Below are 13,879 nucleotides of genomic sequence, written 5' to 3'. Positions count from 1 at the left end.
AGGACATTCAAAGTCCGCCTTCCAGTGGGATACACAACTCCATATTCCAGATGTGGAAACTGAGGCTTAGAAGTGTGTGGGAGCCGGGCGGTGGTGGCGCACGCTGTAATCCCAGCACTTGGGAGGCAGAGGCAGGTGGATTTCTGAGTTCAAGGCCAGCCTGGTCTACAGAGTGAGTTCCAGGACAGCCAGGGCTACACAGAGAAACCCTGTCTCGAGAAAAAAAAAAAAAGAAGTTTATGGGACCGTGAAAGGCAGTCTGTGTTCTGGGTGAGGGAGGCTTAGCCTCCGGAGACCCCGTAGATATTCTACAAGGGACGGACCGTTGGCCATGCTCCCAGACACGAGACTCTGACATGAGCCCTCAGCTCTCCATAGTTCTGTCATCAGTCATGTATTCTGTCTAGACCCCACCCCCACGGTCAGGTGGTAACAGCCAGGTGAGCTCCGCCCCACGGTTACCTGGCAACAGTCAGGTAGGCCTGACACACTATAAAGGTTGTCTCCCTCCTCTTTCCCTTCTCTTACTCTCTTGTTCTCTTGCTCCCCCTCTCTCTGCATTCCCTGCCCTCCTCTCTCCACGTGGCCATGGCCGGCTTCTAATTCTCTTTCTCTCTACTTCTCTACAGTAAACTCTCGAAAACCATGGACTGCCCAGTGGTGGTAGCTCAGGCCTTTAATCCCAGCACTTGGGAGGCAGTTGTAGGTGGATTTCTGAGTTTGAGGCCAGCCTGGTCTACAGAGTAAGTTCTAGGACAGCCACAGAGAAACCCTGTCTCGAAAAAAACATCATCATCATCATCATAATAATGATAATGATAATAATAATAAAGAAAACCATGGACCGCATCCTCTCATCTGGACCTGCGGTGAAGAGTTGCCTCTAATCTCTCACGTAGGCCTCTGGCGTTCCCAGCCATGGCAGCCACAACCCAAGCCAAGCCACCAGCAGCTGCCAGACCACAACAAGGACCTGTCCCCGCGGGAAGCAGCCAGCACCCTCCTCTCTGCCCCTTTTCCTTTCAGCCCTAGGCCAGGTCACGGCCCCCGGGGCCCCCACCTGGTTCTCAGCTCTTCTAAGACATCCAGTGGCGTCCTAGATGTCCAGGACTGAGAACCCCAAGAATGTGCCTTCTCCATCTCCAGCACGAGGCCTCGAGGCCTCCCATAGCCAGACACTCCTCCGCCCATCCGTCTGGCATCCGTGGGGTCCTGTGGGGTCCTGCAGCAGTTGAACTCCTGAGTCTGCCCGCCCCGTAGCCCTAGCCCTGGCCGGATGCGCGTCCCTACCCTATAACCCACAGAAGGGGAGGAGGGCTCAGAAGGGTCACTCTGGGGAGGAAGTCACAGCACCACGGGCTGTGGATGTAAGTGGGGTGCTCACAGCCACAGTGGCTAACTGGAATCAGAGCGTACTGCAGAACAGCCACCAGTGCCCTGGGGTCTCTCCCGGCCCCACATGACCTGGGTGTGCTGGTGTTTGCCTGCTGTCCTTGCACTGGGGAGGCAGAGGCAGGAGGGGCAGGAGGACAAGGTCACCTTTGGCCACATAGCAAATTCGAGACTAGCCTACACTACATTCCCACCCTTCCACACATAGAAGAGTCAGGAGCAATATGGCAGTCAGGAAATACACATGGAACTGAGTTCAAATCTCCAACACCCACATGAAAGCCAGCAGCTATGGGACATGCCTGTAACCCGGCACTGGGGCATGGGAGGAAGACAGTATCTCCAGAGCTCACTGGCAGCCAGCTCCAAGTTTGGTGAGATACCCTGCCCCCAAATCAGATAGAAGTTGGGAGTGGCAGCCGGGTGGTGGTGGTGGCGCACGCCTGTAATCCCAGCACTTGGGAGGCAGAGGCAGGTGGATTTCTGAGTTCAAGGCCAGCCTGGTCTACAGAGTGAGACCAGGACAGCCAGGGCTACACAGAGAAACCCTGTCTCGAAAAAACCAAATCCAAAAACCAAAACAAAGAAGTTGGGAGTGGTGAAGTATGTCTTTAATCTCATCACTTATAAGCAGAAGTTGGCAGATCTCTAGGTTCTAGGTCAGCCTGGTCTACAGTGAACTCCAGGCCAGTCAGCTTTCTTTGACCCAGGGAGACAGAGAAAGCTGAGCGCTCGCTAATGAGGAAGCAGCTAATGCTCACGTCTGACCTACAGCATACACACACACACACACACAGTATCTTAGCGTTTTACTGCTCTGAAGACACCATGACCAATGGCAACTTTTTTGGTTTTTTGGATTTGGTTTTTTTGAGACAGGACTTCTCTGTGTAGCCCTGACTGTCCTGGAACTCACTCTGTAGACCAGGCTGGCCTCGAACTCAGAAATCCGCCTGACCAATGGCTACTCTTATAAGGACATTAAATCGGGGTTGGCTTGCAGGTTCAGAGGTTCAGTCCATTATCATCATGGCAGAAGCATGGCGGTGCCCAGGCAGGCATGGCGCTGAAGAAGGAGCTGAGAGCTCGGCACTTTGATCCAAACCAGCCAGAAGAGGACTGATTCTGGCGAGAAGAGACCTCAAAGCCTACCCTCGGGGTCCTATGTAGCCCAGGCCGACCTAATGTGGCACACTTCCTCTAAGACCACACATACTCCAACAAGGACACACCTCACAACCACATAAGTCTACTCAAAGGAGCCAAGTCTATTCAAACCACCACACATGGAGTGGAGCATAACTAACTATGCAGTGGAGTTAGGCTTCTAAAGAAGATTCCAGCCTAAGGTCACACCTTGGCACAGCTAAGTTAGGAACCGACCTCCAGCCTAACTTGCCAGGGCAACTGAGCCTGGCTAGGCAGCAAAGGGCTGGAAAATGGGTCTCCATTTCGTCTTTAAACTGGGTGAAGAGTGGAGTTTGCGATGACTGGGGCCCTGAACTCCTGGGTGGGACCAACTGTTTGCCAGATTTCTAGTGGAAACCCAGTCATGACAGACCCTGCCTCGCGCAGAGACCCGTGCAAGCTGCGAGGGCAGCACGGGGAAGAGGGGCCTAGGCCTGTCCCTCTGAGTCCCAGGCTTCCTGGGTGATTGCCCGAGAGCAGATGTGTAAAGCAAGACCGGCAGGCCGAGAAAGGCCCTTAGCCAAGCCGCTGTGCTGTTGCCGCTGAGGAGAAGGCTTGCCCCACTCTCCTAGAAAGGTGATAGTGTCTGGCTACGGAGCCCAGGCTAGCCTCAAACTTGCTATCCTTCTGTCTTAGCCTCACCTATACCTCCATGCCCGCTTCCCTGACCTCCTCCTCCTCCTCATCTTCTTCCTTCTCCTCTTCCTTTTTAATAAGGTCTGTGTAACCCTCTGTCCTGGAACTCTGTAGAAGACAAGGTCCTATGTAGCCCAGGCAGACCTTAAGTTTCCACTGTAGTCTGAGGTAACTTTACCTTCCTCAATTAGTTTTTTTGAGATAAGTTCTCTCTATTATATAGCTTTGACTGTCTTGGAACTTGCTACATTGACTAGGCTAGCCTCAAACTTACAGAGATCTGCCTGCCTCTGCCTCCCAACTGCTGAAATTAAAGGCGTGTGCCACCACGGAAGCACCAAATGTGTAGGCCAGGCTTCAAACTCACAGTCCCCCTACCTCTGCCTCTTAGTACGTTTTACCAGCATGAACCAGCACAACTGACCCAAGCAAGGTGACTTTGAATTCCTAACCCCGTCTCGGCCTCTCTGGTGTTGAGATGACAGGTGTATACAGTAGCCTCGCTTTTATGCGGTGCTGGGATGGAAGCCAGCACCTCAGGCATGCTGGGCCAATTCTCTTCCAAATGAGCTTCAGTCCCAGCCTCCAGCTAATACATGGCCTGGGCACAGGCCAGGCTAGTCTCACACTTTCTGTCTACCTGTCTCAGCTTCCTAGTGCTGAGATCATAGACTACGGCTCCAAACCTCTTCCCTTTTTCCTTCTCATCCCAGGCTTCTGACTTGCAGAAGATGCCTTTAAACTGCTATTTTCTCTTTTCTCCCTCCAGAGTACTTGAGTAACAGTTGTGTGTCACTACAATAAAATGAAGTGTGTTGGGGTGGCAGGGAGGCTATGAACTTGAGTCTTTCCTGCCTCCTTGGAGGGAGCTGGAAGACTTAATGAAGGAGCTTGGCCTACCATCCTAGCTCACCTATCTGCTCACTGGGTGGTTATATGGGACTCCTATGCGGCAGCTGGTCATTCCCAGGGGAGGAGAGCCAGTTCGGTCCAGTGAGACTGGCCAAGTTAGTCCTCGTGGGTGAGAGGTTACGATGGGTCACTGTCACAGTGCTCTCAATTCCCTGTGCGGGGGGGGGGGGGCGCTACCCCACCCCCACCCCGTGCAGTGGGTGCACACGCGCGCGCGCGCACGCCCGACACCTTTAATGCCCCATGCGCGCTCCTCTCCTTGCAGGCAGACGCCGGGATTGCGCGGCCCCCGGGACCAGCTGGCCCGAGCGCTGTGCGCGTGCGCAGTCGGGAAGCGCATTGTCTGCTCAGCGGGGGCCACGACCAGGATGGTGAGTGCCACACCGCACTGGGTTCTCCAATCTCACATTTGTCTCTGTCCGTCTCCTCTCTGCCTCTCTCCTCCCTCTCTTCGCTTCCTCTTGCCTCCTCTTTTTCTTTGTAACTTTCCGTTTCTCTGCCTCTTCAATGTCTCCCCCATGTTTGGGGGGTGGGGTGGAGAAGAGCGCCCACTTATTCTTTTTCCGTGTCTCTCCCCACTAGTCTCTCCTTCCTCTATCTCTGAGTCTTTCTCTGCATCTCTGATTCTACACCTCAATTTCTGCGTCTCTGGGCCACTGTCTCTGAGTCTCTGTCGTTGAGTCTCTGTATCTCTGGGTCAGTGTCTCTGCGTCTCTGCGTTTCTATCGCTGGGTCTCTGCCTCTCTGAGTCTCTGTCTCTGAGTCTCGGGGTCTCTGTGTCTGTCTCTGGGTCTCTGACTCTGCATCTCTTCTTCTGAGTCTCCGTTCCTGTGTCTCTTGTCTCTGGGTCTCTGTCTTTGAGTCTTAACTCTGGTTTTCCTATCTCGCACCCTCTGTCTCTCCTGGCCTGGCTCAGGAGCCCGTTGCTCCCCACCTCCCCAGTCCTGTCCCTCTATCCCCAACCCCCTCTCGTGCTGCCGGGCTTGCTGCAGTCTCCTGGCGCGCAGATAACCTTGCGGCCCCGGTGCGCGCTGCTGCTCCCCCTCCCGTGCGCTCCGGTAACGGGGGCAGGGACTTGGCAAAGGCGAAAGGAATCACCTGACCCTCTGGCTGCTGCACGGTGGATGCGCGGCTGAGACCCCTTTGGGGAGGGCTGGCAGAGCTCGGGGCGGTCGGGGCAGTACAGCTGGAAGCAGCTCCTGTGCCCGCAGGCGTGTGCTCCAGGATCCCTCGGTCACCGCGCACTCTGGGCCGTGGCCTGGGGACTCCTGCTGCTGGTCCCCGTGCTCGCAGGGGCGCAGCGTGGCAGGAAGAAAGTCGTGCACGTGCTGGGTGAGTTTTGTGCGAAGCTCTGGTCATCCCTCCAACCCCCAATACACGCACATGCACACGCACACGCACAGCGATGGGCTAGCGTGAAGGATGGGATTGGGAAGGGGTGGGGGGTTGCCAAGGTCCCCAGCACTCCACCTCCTCTCAGCTCCTTTCCCATGCTAGACCTACACGCCCTCCCTGGGTCCCTCCCTACCGCACCTTTGACCCCTGATTGGTCGCCCCACAGAGGGCGAGTCCGGTTCCGTGGTGGTGCAGACTGCGCCGGGGCAGGTGGTGAGCCACCGTGGTGGCACCATTGTCTTACCCTGCCGTTACCACTACGAGGCGGCCACCCACGGTCACGACGGCGTCCGCCTCAAGTGGACAAAGGTGGTAGACCCTTTGGCTTTCGCCGATGTCTTCGTGGCTCTGGGTTCCCAGCATCGAGCCTTCGGTCCCTACCGAGGGCGGGCCGAATTGCAGAACGACGGACCCGGGGACGCCTCCCTGGTCCTCCGAAATGTCACCCTGCAAGACTACGGGCGCTACGAGTGCGAGGTCACCAATGAGCTGGAGGATGACGCCGGCATGGTCAAGCTGGATCTGGAAGGTGACCGCGGAGAGGGGTACAGTGCGGGGCACCGAGTCAAGCTGGCGCGGTGACCGCGGAGAGAGGGGTACAGTGCGCGGCACCGAGTCAAGCTGGCACGGTCACCGCGGAGAGAGGGGTACAGTGCGGGGCACCGAGTCAAGCTGGCACGGTAGAGATTCTGCTGGGCAGGGGGAATAGCTAGCTCATTTAAAAATTACAGCATATATATAATATAATATTATATATATATTAATGTGTACCTGTGGTTACGGCTGGAAGAGGCCTCCAATACCCTGGAGATGGAGTCACAGGTGGTGGATTGCTGCCTGGTGTCAGTGTGGGGAACAGAACTCTTTTTGGCTGGAGGAGAAACAAGGAAGAAAGAGCACACACACACACACACACTCACACACACTTTTCTTCCCTTCTAGACAAGGTCTCCCTATGTAGCCCTGGTTGTCCTGTAACCCACCACAGACCCCACACTAGCCGTTGCTGGGACACTTTTTTTGTACACTGTGTGAAGGTGTGCCTAAGGCACCACCTGATTAATAAAATCTCAACCAGCCTCTCAAGTGAAGGGATCAATGGTGAGGGCCACCACCCCTGGCCTGAAGAAAGTGGGGGTTTTGTTTGTTTGTTTGTTTTTTAACCACTCCAGCCCTAGCTCTACGATTAAGACAAGGTTTAATGGACCCCAGGTTGGCTTTGAACTCATGAGCTTTAAAGAAAAACAGGCATTGAATTTTTGGTGCGTGTGCTTATGCGTGTGTGCTTCTGAGTGCGCCACACCTGCCACCGCGCTTGTATGGAGATCACAGTCTGCAGAAGGGATTCTCTCCTGGGATAGAACTGTTTGTCAGGCTTGGTGGCGAATGCCTTTACCTTCGGAGCCACTTTAGTGACACCTCTGAACATTCTAACAGTGTAAAATTGTAGCTGTCTTCATTAGCTGCTTTCTGTTTGCAGCCACTTAGCTGAAGGGCTCTCAGAGCTTCTCATTTAATTTCCTCAAATCCCCGCGGCAGACAGCTATTCAGCTGGAGATGAGCTCTGCCTCAAGGCCTGGGCGTTGCCCTGGGCATCTGTAGGTGAGGGGCGTGGCCGAGATTCCACATCCTGTCCATCAAAGCTTTAGGGCTTCAACATAGCTGGTGTTTGCATCCGGTCCTGGAATACAGGCCAGCCTGAGAGTCAGCCTAAACCCTGTCCTTACGCACAGCAACACTCCAGAGTTGGGTCGACTGCGAGTTTAGTGAGAAATAAGTTTAGAGTTACAGACGAGGCAGTTGAAAAGGAAACACTTTAAATAATACTGGCAAATCAAAGGGCTGGACCCCCTGCCCAGCCTTTTCGGGGCCCAGGGTGAGGAAGGATTGCTGCCCCAGGAAGAGGCATTTCCAGCCCAGTGCTCACTATGGGGGCGATTTGGTGGATTGTCAGAACATTGGGACAGAGGGCAGTAAGAGTTGAGTTTTGATCGATGAATTAAGCCTCTGGAGAAGGATAGAAAGAACATGAAGTAGGTCTGTGACCATAGACAAGTAGATGTGATTAAAATGTGTTGTGGACGAGGACCACATCCCAAGCTTGAATCAAAGGACCCATAATGGGCGTGAGCCGGCTAGAGGTGCGGCTAGGTCTGCGTGCTAGAGAGAAGAATGAACTGGAAGGTTCTGTTTCATGGAGAATCCGGAGCGGGGGGGGGGGGGGGGGGGAGGGGTGGGGGTGGGGACGAGGACGAGCCTGACAGACTCCCATTGGTCTTCATTCATTCAGGAGTGGTCTTCCCCTATCACCCGCGCGGAGGCCGCTACAAGATGACTTTCGCGGAAGCGGAGCGAGCTTGTGCTGAGCAGGATGGCATTCTGGCGTCGGCGGAGCAGCTGCACGCCGCCTGGCGCGACGGCCTGGACTGGTGCAATGCGGGATGGCTCCGCGACGGCTCCGTGCAGTACCCGGTGAGCCAGGCCCGGGAGCCCTGTGGCGGGGCTGGGAGCACTGGGGCTGGTGGCAGCCCCAACGGGGGCGTGCGCAACTATGGCTATCGTCACAATGCCGAGGAACGCTATGATGCCTTCTGCTTCACGTCCAACCTCCCGGGTGAGTTAAGCCCTTTCTAAAGAAGCGGGTCTCCCGCATTTATTTCCCGCCTTCTTGAAGGAGGCCGGTCCCAAGGGCTTAGTCCCCACCCCTAAAATCAAAGGCTTCCCCCTGACGGGACCCTTCCCTCTCTTCTTCCTCTTAAACACTGTGCTCACTCCTCCAGTTCAAAAGATCCCTCCCTAGAGGTACACCTGCCTCACGAGCTCCTGCCTGACCCTTGGAGCCTGGCCGCACTCACGAGTGCATGGTCCCAGTCCCCCAGAGTGAGGTCCGCCCCAGGCGCTATGCCTCTCCCCTTAGGGAGAAACCCACCCCAAGGGCCTAGTCTCCAGCCCTTTGAGGAAGACTGACCTCAACCGCCTAACCCTAGGGCATGGCAGGTGGAGGGGACTCTGTCTCAGAAACATAGATGAGAGCATAGGTTCCATCCTCAGGGTCCAGGCTCATCCTCTCTTGAGGGAAGGCTTCCTCCGTGAGCTCTGCCTCAAGGAGATAGGCACAGTTTAAGCCCAAAGGCCCCCATCCCCGCCTCCCGAGGAAGACCTGTCCGAAAGATGGAAGGCATAGAGCCTACCCGTGGTTGGAGGTCCGCTTCAAGAGTGCGGACCCCGCCCACAAGAACAGATGAGGACACAGACACTATGCTAAGGCATAAGGACACTGGCGGAAACCCTCCCCAAACACAGGCCCCGCCCCAAGGAGGAGGTCTACCCAAGGACTGAGATCTCCCCGAAGTGCATAGACACTTCCTCCAAGATCATCACCCCCACCAAAGTGAGCAGCCCTCCACCCCACCCCACCCCGCCTTGCCCACCGCTTCCAGGAAGCGGGCTTTCCAGGGCTGCCACACGGGGGCAGTGAAAAGCCACAAGGTACCCGCATTGCACTGGCGAAAAGCGGAGGTTCCAGGTTGCAGGGAATGGGATGGACTAGACGCAGAAAGCCCCGGGATGCTGGAGCCTGGCGGGCCCATCCCTGGTCCGGCTCTAACACATTCTCGGGTCCCACAGGCCGCGTGTTTTTCCTGAAGCCCCTGCGACCTGTGGCCTTGGCCGGGGCGGTGCGCGCGTGCGCAGCGAGGGGCGCCACAGTGGCCAAGGTCGGGCAGCTGTTCGCGGCGTGGAAGCTGCAACTGTTGGACCGATGCACTGCAGGCTGGCTGGCGGATGGCAGCGCGCGCTATCCCATCGTGAATCCGCGAACTCGCTGCGGAGGTCCTCGGCCCGGCGTGCGCAGCCTCGGTTTCCCTGACGCCTCCCGACGCCTCTTCGGTGTCTACTGCTACCGCGCTCCGGGTGCCCCAGACCCAGCTCCAGGCGGCTGGGGCTGGGGTTGGGCCGGTGGAGGAGGTTGGGCTGGAGGATCGAGGGATCCAGCTGCCTGGACCCCGCTGCGTGTCTAAATCTGGGAGGATGCGCGTGTGGGGGTGTTGGTGGCTGATCCGGTGACCTCATGCACCCCCTGGATACCAACCAAGTCTCAGAGTCTCAGAGATCCCTTGGACATAGGACACACCCCTGCAGTGTACTGCAGGCTGATCTAGCCACCTGTGGTCTTTGGACATTGACCACACCTAAGGTCTCCTGGACACATGACATACCCCTGCTGTGAGCTGCAGGCTGACCCACTTGTGGTCCTTGGTCGCTGACTTAGCTGCCCTGTGAGGATCCCTGATAGTGGCCAAGCCCACTTCTTTGGATAGTGGATGTCTCATCTTTCAGAGTCCGTCTAGAGGAGCTGCGCTCTCCCCAACCCCCAGGATCCCAGCAGACCAGCAGGACTCTGTGGTTTCCTAAAGATGAACTCTCCTTCTATGGCCTCCTGAAAAACAGATGGACACTCCCCCTCGGTCACCTGGAGGCTGGACCCCCAGGATTAACCTGTCCCCCAAACCCTCTGCATTTCCCGGGAGCTGGAAAACTAGTCTTGGATAGTCAGTTGCCCATTGGTTGCCCCTGTCACCCAGTGAAGGGACAGACAACTGCAGATCACCAGGCGATCATTCCCTGTGCAGGCAGGCGACCCAGAGCTGGGTATCCCACTCTTCCAGAGAGTCTCTTTATGTTTCCAAGGTAACATACCTTGTCCCTGCGTCGCGATGTAGGACAGACCCAAAACCTCTAACTTCATGGGACAATGTCCCCAGTTGGCTCCAGGAACAGTGGCCACGCCTATCACTCAGGTATTTCCTCTGGCCAGAGAGCAGATTCACCTGAATGTCCCATCCCCGGGGCTCCTTGGGGCTTGTCACCAAAGAGATTATTCCCTCAGACCAGAAACCCCAAAAACTCTGACTTGTAGAGACCGGCCGCTCGGCTTCTGATGGTCGCACAGGCCACCAATGCAGCCGACCCGTCTTACCCGCTACAGCCACGGAAATGGCACAGTCTGCCTTCCTCAGTAACCATGGTTACCACACCTTTCCTTTCTCAGTGGCCTAAAGCCCAAACACCTATCGCTTCATTTTCGCCTGTCCCTGCCCTGGTGGACTTCTGGGGAGACAAACTTCCCCATTGAGTGTCCTCAGGGTAGCTCCGCATTCAGTTCTCCAGACCTCTCCGTGGAAACAGCTGCTCCTTTCCCAAAGTGTACCTTCTGTTTCTCTTAGCTGCCCAAGCCCCGCCCCTAGACAGTTTGAACCTCAGGACTGTTGCCATGGAGACCAGACTCTGGTGTTCAAAGTAACAGAACACCTGTCCCTTCCAGGCTTTCCCTCCAGGGTCCCATCCTGTCCAACTGTTGCCATAGAGACCATCAGTGTCTCCATGACAACTGACCTGCAGCACTCAGGAACTTCTTGCTATGGGCAGAGAACCTCTGACTGGAGCTGCCTGCTGTGTTCCTCAGGCGCCTGACAAATGTCCCTTCTTCAGACGGGCCCTGGGGGACTCTGCTTCAGGGACAGCTACCTGCACCAACCGTTTGCTAACTCTACCCAGCAACTGAGCATGAACCACCACTGCAGTCCCTCCGGCACTTTAAATGTTCACTCTGCAGATGGGGAAACTGAGGCTGTTGTGCTGCACAAAGCCGACCTTTCCTTCTTGGAGATAAGGGGGTTGGACTCTCCCTGAAACCAATTTCAACCCATTTCTGAGGACCCATGTGTGCACAAGGGTCAAGACCAGCCCAAATGCAGCCCAAATGCAGGAGCCTCCGGGTCTCAGGTACCACTGAGATCAGCAAATACCCTTGCCCAGCGCCTGCCTTCCTGCCTGCCCCATCTATCTTGGCTAACTCTGCCCCTGAGTCTGGAAACTAAGGGGCCGTGGGCTCCAATCACACCTTTTGTTGTAAAGTGTGCAACCAAAAAACGGATCCAGGCTCTTCTCTAGGATTGTTCTGAGGTCCCCAGCAGCAGCCTGCAGCCCAGGTTCAATAAACCTCTGTTCCTTCTGTGAATGCAAAACAAGCCTGTGGCCCCTCTGTCAGTGCAGTGGGCTTCAGGTTCAGGCCTGGTTCAGAAGCACTCCTCTCTCTCTCCAGTGCTCCCAGCCTCACCACAGAAAGGCAGAACAGTTCACCAGGCATCAAGCCTAGGAGACTGTCTGACCCCCAATGTGCTCTGTGACACGTGTGCGTGAACATAAACCACAACAACATGATTTAAAAACGGTTAAGTAGGATCTGGCTGTGAAAATGAGGTAGCCGTCTGTATTTTTATTTGTTTATTTATTTCGGTTTTGTGAGACAGGGTTCACTGTTTAACTCTGGCTGTCTTGGAACTTGCTACATAGACCTGGCTTGGCCTTGAACTCAGTGATTTGCCTGCCCCAAGTGCTGGGATTAAAGGCGTGAGCCACCACCGCCTGGCCAATTTTTATTTTTAAGGTTTTGTCTGTACTGTGTATGCCTGATGCCCTGATGAGGGAGCTAGACCCCAAAACTAGAGTTAGAGACAGTTGTGCTGCTGCATTTGAAACCCGGTCCTTTGGAAGAGCAGTGAGGCATCTTAGTCAACTAAGCCATCTCTCTAGCCCCGAATTTTTGTTTGTAATCTTTATTTATGCACTGATTTTTAGTGTGTGGGAGTGTGTACAAGTGGTCAGAGGACAGGAGCCAAGTCTGAGTGGTTGGCATTCATGCGGTCCTGGACCAATCAAAGCTGCTCTGGGAAATGGGCCACACAATTATTGGCTGAGCCTGAAGGGATGGCTCTGCCCCCTTTGCTTTCATTCAGTGAAAATAGGAAACTTTACAAGCTAAAGAAAACCCAGAAGCTGGACCCCACTTCAGGGATTGAAAATATTTATCTAGACATCTAATCCCGTGCTGGAGAGATGGCTCAGCGGTTAAGAGTGCTGACTGCTCTTCCAAAGGCCCTGAGTTCAAATCCCACCAACCACATGGTAGCTCACAATCATATGTATTGGGATTCAATGCCTTCTTCTGGTGTGTCTGAAGACAGCAATAGTGTACTTAGATATAATAATAAATAAATCTTTGGGCCGCAGAGAGCAGAGGTCCTGAATTTAGTTCCCAGCAACTACATGATGGCTCACAACCATCTGTACAGCTACAGTGTACTCATACACAATAAAACAAACAAACAAACAAAAAATACAGACAAAAGAAATCCAATCCCACCAGGATATATCTATTCCAATGTCCCAATTCCCCTCCCCAAATAAGCTGGGGGTGAGCAGGTGCACCCCTTTAATTCCAGCACTCTGAGAGGCAGGTGGTTCTCTGAATTCAGGGTCAGTCTGGTCTACAGCAGTGGGTCTTGATCCCTTTGGGGGTCACATCAGATATCCTGCATATCAGAACTTTACAGTTCATAACAGTAGCGATATTATAGTTATGAAGTAGCAATGAACTAATTTTATGGTTGGGGGGAATCACCACAACTTGAACTGTATTAAAGGGTCTCAACATTAGGAAAGTTGAGGACCACAGTTCTACAGAGTGATTTTTAAGCCAGTTAAGGTTATGTAGTGAGACCCTGTTTCAAAAAATAAAACAGCCCCCCTCCTCCCCAAGAAAGCCCCTTTCCCATCTCCCCTAATCCTCCATCCTCTGTGCACGGCTGTCCCCAGCTGCAGATGAGGTGGTTTTACATAGCTGACAGCAGTCACTACTGTCTTGATGGACGGCCACCCCAGAGCCTGGCATGACGGACGGTTCAATGGGTGAAGGCACTTGTTACATGGTGAGCCAAGATTGACCGGCGGGACTCGCATTCGGAAGGAGAGAGCTGACTCCCAGGCAGCCTTTGACTCCCACATCCTCACAGTGACTCCGATGGGCCCTTCTTTGTTGTTGATGGCGGTGGTTGGTTTTTTGAGACAGGATCTCTCTGTATAGCCTTGGCTGTCCTGGAACTCGCTTTGTAGACCAGGCTAGCTTTGAACTCAGAGACCCACTTGGCTCTGCCTCCAGAGTGCTGGGATTCAAGTCATGTGCTGCCACCACCAGCTTGGTTCACACTTCGTATCCTACCACTCTGGGGCTGGGGTAGAAAGACTGCTGTGAGCCCAAGGCCAGCCTGAGCTACAGTCAGGCCAACAGGCAATGCTGTGAGCCCGAGGCCAGCCTGAGCTACAGCCAGGCCAACAGGCAATGCTGTGAGCCCGAGGCCAGCCTGAGCTACAGCCAGGCCAACAGGCAATAGCCAGCCAGGTCTCTAGCTCTGCACCTCTGGCAGGCAGCTCACAGTGTGCTTCTCCACGCTGTGTTTGCTGTGTATTTGTCTTCCTCTCCTGGTTTCGTTTACTTGTTGTCCAGGCTAGCCCTCCT

General features: G+C 54.8%; 1 protein-coding gene across 1 annotated transcript; it reads left to right on the top strand.

The window, feature by feature from the left end:
* The first annotated feature begins 4,163 nt into the window (after positions 1-4,163).
* Hapln4 (hyaluronan and proteoglycan link protein 4) lies at positions 4,164-9,542 on the top strand. The gene is made up of 7 exons (XM_052162149.1): positions 4,164-4,223; positions 4,394-4,499; positions 5,071-5,186; positions 5,340-5,460; positions 5,690-6,052; positions 7,814-8,137; positions 9,151-9,542. The coding sequence occupies exons 1-7, from the start codon at positions 4,164-4,166 to the stop codon at positions 9,540-9,542; spliced, it is 1,482 nt and encodes a 493-aa protein (XP_052018109.1).
* Positions 9,543-13,879: the final 4,337 nt, after the last annotated feature.

Source organism: Apodemus sylvaticus, chromosome 18 (genome assembly GCF_947179515.1).
Source record: "Apodemus sylvaticus chromosome 18, mApoSyl1.1, whole genome shotgun sequence".
NCBI classification, from domain to species: domain Eukaryota; kingdom Metazoa; phylum Chordata; class Mammalia; order Rodentia; family Muridae; genus Apodemus; species Apodemus sylvaticus.
This window is presented reverse-complemented; position numbering and strand designations above follow the sequence as displayed.

Excerpts from the sequence above, each read along its gene's own strand:
- Hapln4 (XM_052162149.1), top strand. The coding sequence starts at position 4,164 with ATGCGGCAGCTGGTCATTCCCAGGGGAGGAGAGCCAGTTCGGTCCAGT. Across the intron at positions 4,500-5,070 it reads CGGGGGCCACGACCAGGATG|TCCTGTCCCTCTATCCCCAA; the intron begins GTGAGTGCCACA and ends CCACCTCCCCAG. Across the intron at positions 8,138-9,150 it reads CTTCACGTCCAACCTCCCGG|GCCGCGTGTTTTTCCTGAAG; the intron begins GTGAGTTAAGCC and ends CGGGTCCCACAG.